This window comes from Nannobrachium achirus, assembly GCF_963921795.1.
Source record: "Nannobrachium achirus genome assembly, chromosome: 7".
NCBI lineage: Eukaryota > Metazoa > Chordata > Actinopteri > Myctophiformes > Myctophidae > Nannobrachium > Nannobrachium achirus.
Window position 1 is genome coordinate 47,228,628 of NC_137816.1, and position 6,000 is coordinate 47,234,627.

The window sequence follows — 6,000 nt, forward strand, 5'->3', positions numbered from 1 at the left end:
AATAGCAGATCTACAAGCAAATATATCGTCTATTCTCACTATTTTAAATTGTTTTAAAACAATATATATCAGGGTCTTCAACATTTTCAGGCCAAGGACCCCTTAGCTCTGAGAGAGATGAAGCAGGGACCCCCACTTCATATCGTATAAAAATGTGTTGCAGATGTACATGGATTATTTCTTAAACAGTTAAGACTTGTCAGCACTATCATCTGTCTAGGTTGGATTAATGTGTATTTTCATATTTTTAACCACTTGAACTGTCAATACCTACTGCTCTCTGCTCTTCTTTTCCCTCTACACCAAACCTCTGTGCCAAAAAATAGCCAATCTACAAGCTCACAACGGCTCGCAGCGCAAGGTGCTGTGAGCTTGTAGATCTGCTATTTTTTGGCTAATGTTCCTCTAAGAATAGGGATGCTAGGGTTCAAGTGATCAAGCATGATCACACAAAGATTTGGCGGACCCCCTGTAGTAACTCTGAGACCCCCCCTAGGGGTCCCGGACCCCCTGTTGAAGGCCTCTGATATATATGTCACAGTTAGTTTGAGATTCAGTTAGATTGAGAACAGGAGCGCTTGTTTTTGGGCACAAGGTGGAGCAGGCGGTGCATCCTTCGGGGAACTAGGCATAGTTTTACTGAGGTTAGGGTTAGGATTAGGGTTAGGTTTAGGCACAGTTTTACTGAGGTTAGGGTTAGGATTAGGGTTAGGTTTAGGCATAGTTTTACTGAGGTTAGGGTTAGGATTAGGGTTAGGTTTAGGCATAGTTTTACCGAGGTTAGGGTTAGGTTTAGGCATAGTTTTACTGAGATTGGGGTTAGGTTTAGGCATAGTAGCATTCACCAGGTTAGCATTCACCAGCGTGGGACTAATGCATGGGCTTCTTCCACATCCCGGTGAACTTCTTCCACATCCAGGTGAACTAAAACAAGCGTTCCCTTCCCAATCTAACTGGTTTCTCAAACATACTGTATATAATAATAAAAAGGAACAGTTTTGGACATACATGGTTTCCACCCGACAACGAAGTGGCCACTCACTCACCCATTTCACGCGCACGCTATGTACGCACGCGCACACACTGAGTTTGTGGTAATGACTCCTGCTGCCCTTTGCCCCGTGTCGTTTGATGGCTCGTATGAGTGATGAATGTCCTCGAGGCGTTTTCACCTTTCACCTTCCCTGTTTACCTTCCTGACAAAGGAACCACACACACACACACACACACACACACACACACACACACACACACACACACACACACACACACACACACACACACACACACTAGATCGAAAAAAACAAGAAAGAGAGACAGAATCGATTAATTTCTAAAAAGATTAATAATTGATTAGACAAGCACATTTCTTTTTGCCGGTGCCGGGTGAACATAAATATTTCATCTCAGTCAGGCTCATGGGGCTTTCATAATGCTAAGGTTATACGTTTAGTTTGTTTGTTTTTTGTTTTTCAGGGGGAGGAGGGGTTTCTTACGGAGTGGTAAACACCAGTGGCGTCAGTTCAGCAAAAGCTAAGGTATGGCAACACGACTGGTGTCTTTGACACCAGTCGTGTTGCCATACCTTAGCAACAGGCAAGATGAATTTATTTTAAAAAGCGCATTTTGTTTTTGTCCCCTGTAGCCAAGGTATGGCAGCTGCCATTCCTCGCCATATCCAATTGACGCCTCTGGTAAACACAGAAGGTAAACCGCCGGTCAGCCAGTCTGAGATGCGCGCAAGACTCAAAGGATTACTCATTTTCTATAATTCAACGTGAGCTGTTTGGAATCAGAAATCATGGAAACGCTTCAACAAATCCCTTGGCTAAGTGTGATAAATGCGCTGGGACTTGACTGGGTGTGAATGATTACTGATTACTGCTGCAACACAAGGACAACACAGTTGTCTGGTATCAGGAAAAGAAGGACGACGGATCGACGTGACGACTGGACTGGACTGGATGATTTACAGCAGGGTTCTTCAACAGGGGGTCCGGGACCCCTAGGGGGTCCTCAGAGTTACTACAGGGGGTCCTCCAAATTTTTGTGTGATAGAAACCTTTTTTACTCCTTTTTTATATTAACCACTTGAACCCTAACGTCCATATTCTGAGAACTTTAGCCAAACATAGCAGATTGACTATTTTCGGCAAAGAGCTTTGGTGTACAGGGGAAAAAGAGCAGACTAAGTACAGAGTGAAATGTAAAGTTTATTAGTATTGACGGTCCAAGTGGTTAAATATCAGAAAACACAAATTGACATGAATCCAAAATACACAGATGATTGTGCTGTCAAACGATGAAACTATATGGAATCTATGAAAAGGTTGTGGGGGTCCCTGCTTTATCTCTCTCTCAACTAAGGGGTCCTTGGCCTGAAAACGTTGAAGACCCCTGATTTACAGAATAGCCTACAGTTAGTTACAGTAAGCTGCTGTTGTTTCACAACGAGGAGGGGATTCCATTTAAGCTGCCTCTTGTTCCTCGCAAGGCCATTTTTGGGTCACTCTGATCACTGTAACATGTAACAAACTAAGTAACTGTTACTAACAGTAGTCTTCAAAAGAGCTACTTTTGTACTTCAAAATAACAACTTTATGTCTAGTAATATTCAAGTCATGTAACCGTACGTACTTCAGGAGGATATTCTAATACTCACTCAAGTACCCATAAAATGGAATATTGATTTGGGCGTTCAGAGCATACATTGACTAAGTAATTTCATTTGTAATGACTCTCTTGTTCATTCATGGTAGTAGTGCTTAATTCATGGCATTAGATAGTCAACTAGTGTGCTTGATTGACTGTCTCTTCCACGAATAATTCTGCATAAATATAAATGTTTTCAATGTTCTAACAGAAACGGGTTGTTTACTGGTCTTGCAAACCGACAACTCCTAATTAATCCTAATTATAATAAAAGCCTATTTGAGTCATTGCTGTGGCTAACGCAGTGACAAAGCAATCGAGTACTTAAGTATGCGAGAGGGAATATTACCATAATGATGCCGCGCAAGTAAACAAAGTAATTGAATTCTAGGAGGTCCTGTCAAAATCAACACACAACACACGCATAGCATACACAAATTACACATATACACAGACACACACAGCCACACGCACACTATCTCAGGCCTAGGCCAATTGTCTAACCGCAATTATTTGAGGTAATCGCAATTATTTTGCATAATCGTCATAATTATTTCCATGTTGAGAAATGTTCATATGGTTTCAAACACTTTCAAATAGTAGTGGGAATTGCAGATCTACAAGCTCACAACGCCTCACGATGCGTTGTGAGCTTGTAGCTATTTCCACTATAAATGTATAAAGAATAAAGTTATTAAATATGCCTGTCATTCCTTTGTATATTTAGGTTATTTGTCATATCTGCCCTGTGCAACTTCAACGTCAAACAGAAATATGCTCCAGCGTTCAGCGACAAAAACACAATTAAATCATTCATCGCAATTATTTGTGTTACTAGACTGGGTGACCTTTTTACGTGACTCTTAATCGTCGTAAATAAATATCCTAATGGTGACAGCCCTACTCAGGCCTTAGTATAGAGTAGCTGGTCCTCAGAAACAGATGTTTTTAAATGCCGTTGGTTCACACTCCAGCAGGGAGCAGGCACCTGGGGAGGAAGTGAAAACCCCACCGTTCATCCTCTGTTTTGTCTGTGATGCAAACACGTACACACACACACACACACACACACACACACACACACACACACACACACACACACACACACACGCATTCACACACAGATATCCACACATGTACGCAGCCATGCACACACCCACCCTGTTGCTAAATAATAAATCAGCCCCCTGCCATAGTCCATCCAGGCAGAAATGGATCATGGTTGTCCGGGACGAACCTGTTTATTTGGCCCAGGTCAGGCATGAGTGGGGCTTTGCTATCGATCTCTGCGGTAACAGTAGAGGACGTTGTTTTGAGAATCCATCGTGTCCTTTAGTGCTGCGGGGGAACAGTTGTATCGATAGAAGCATATTATAGGCATTGGAACTTCAAGCCAAGCCAATGTCAGCCTACAGAGGTCCTTATGCAGCAGACAGGGACCTCCAACTCCATAAGGGCCACTGGTGTACTGTATATACATGCACATATTATCAGTTTTGAAAACACTTTCTGTATATGAATGGTGCTATACAAAATTATATTTTTGTAATGTAATTTCTAGTGAGTCAAATAGAAGGTGACTGACACACTCAATAACAATTGTGGATTAGTTCATCATAAAGGTGTGTTCCTCAGAGTATAGGGTGAGTGTGAGAGGAAGCTGGGGAACACGCAATTCCAATTTGGGGTTGATTCTTTCCAAAATATAAAGCAGCCTGTTATAGCACCACTATGAGGCAGATATTTTTTTAAATAGGTCATACGTGGCCTACTTGGAGTGTGCATGCAAAGATCGACCCTGGTTCCAGAGGTGTCTTAAGTTTAGCTGCACAAAGACAGACAGACAGACAGACAGACAGACATGGGCAGGGGTGAAAACCGAATCTCTGTGTCCTGGCCGGGTGGCCAGGCAGAGATAATTACTGTATTTTTCTGTATTTAATATTTAGCCATGATAATTGTGCAGGTCTGACCTTTTGATGTCCCATTATGCATTGACGAGTACAGCCTATTATAACCATCAGCTGTAACGATCACTTGTTAGCATGTTTGTCTGTGTATTCTCGTTTTGTACATTCACCGTGCTCAGTGACCTTTAACTAATTATGTCTCTGTTCCTGTCTCTCTTGTCATGTCTTTCTTTCCCTTTTTGTCCGTCTTGTGCTCTCTTTCTTTCCTCTTCTCTCTCTCTCTGCATCTCTCTGTTTCTGGTTCTCTTGTGCTCTCTCTCTCTCTCTCTCTGCATCTCTCTGTTTCTCTCTCTCTCTCTCTCTCTCTCTTTCTCTCTGACTGTGTAGCTCCCAGGGAATGTGAGGAAGATGAGTTCCACTGTCAGAATGGCTACTGCATCCGCAGCCTGTGGCACTGTGACGGAGACAACGACTGTGGGGACAACAGTGACGAGCAGTGTGGTGGGCACATGCACACGCACGCACGCAAACTGTACACACTCAAAAAACATATAGACATATAGTACACACAGTACTTGTGCTGTGCCCAGAGATATTTGTTCTTGTTTGTATTTTATACACTAAAGAATGCACACACACACACACACACACACACACACACACACACACACACACACACACACACACACACACACACACACACACACACACACACACCCTGCGCATGTCTGTTCAAATTGGAACACGCAGATGCACCATCTCAGTCTAAACAGACCCTTGTGGGTGTGTAACTCTAAGACTGTACAAATCAATCCAAATGGACCCATTTTGGTTCCATATGTACACTTTCAGAATTAAGTTAACTGTAAATCATTTACAGTGCAGATTGGGGTCCATGGCCTAATGCAGTGGTTCTCAAACCTTTTCATGTCAAGGACCCCCAAGTTGACACTTATTAGCCCGCAGACCCCCATTTGTGATGTGATGTGTTCTGTGTGATGCAGACATGCGTAAATGTTCGGACAAGGAGTTCCGCTGTACGGACGGCAGCTGCATCGCTGAACACTGGTACTGTGACGGGGATACGGACTGCAAGGACGGCTCTGATGAGGAAAACTGCCGTAAGTTGTACTGTGCAGTAAGCCAGCCCAGATAACATTACGTTTTTCTGAACCTTTATGATGATTGCAGGACATAATGTGTGTTTGTGTATGTACTTTCACCTGTACATTTCACAGTGTGTCGTGGCTGGAAATGTTAGCACAATTAAAAATGTTAATTTCAGACAATATTGACGTATTGGTGTCCACGTTTGAAAGGATTCATTTTGCTTCAAGGTTAGTGAGAAATTGCATTAAAAAGTTAACCATAACCCAAACCCTCACCATTTTCCCTTAACGCTAAATGTCATTTAAACACACTGCTTTCATTTGTCCCT

The 6,000-nt window shown here is 42.6% G+C and overlaps 1 protein-coding gene across 1 annotated transcript in view; it reads left to right on the top strand.

The window, feature by feature from the left end:
• Window positions 1-6,000, top strand: part of LOC308288797 (low-density lipoprotein receptor-related protein 4-like) — a gene marked incomplete at its 5' end in the record, with an annotated part of 110,807 nt that overhangs the window by 49,475 nt on the left and 55,332 nt on the right. Inside the window, 2 exon segments of the mRNA XM_080730267.1 lie at window positions 4,950-5,063; window positions 5,567-5,683. Of these exon segments, the coding sequence (XP_080586393.1) occupies window positions 4,950-5,063; window positions 5,567-5,683 (231 nt within the window).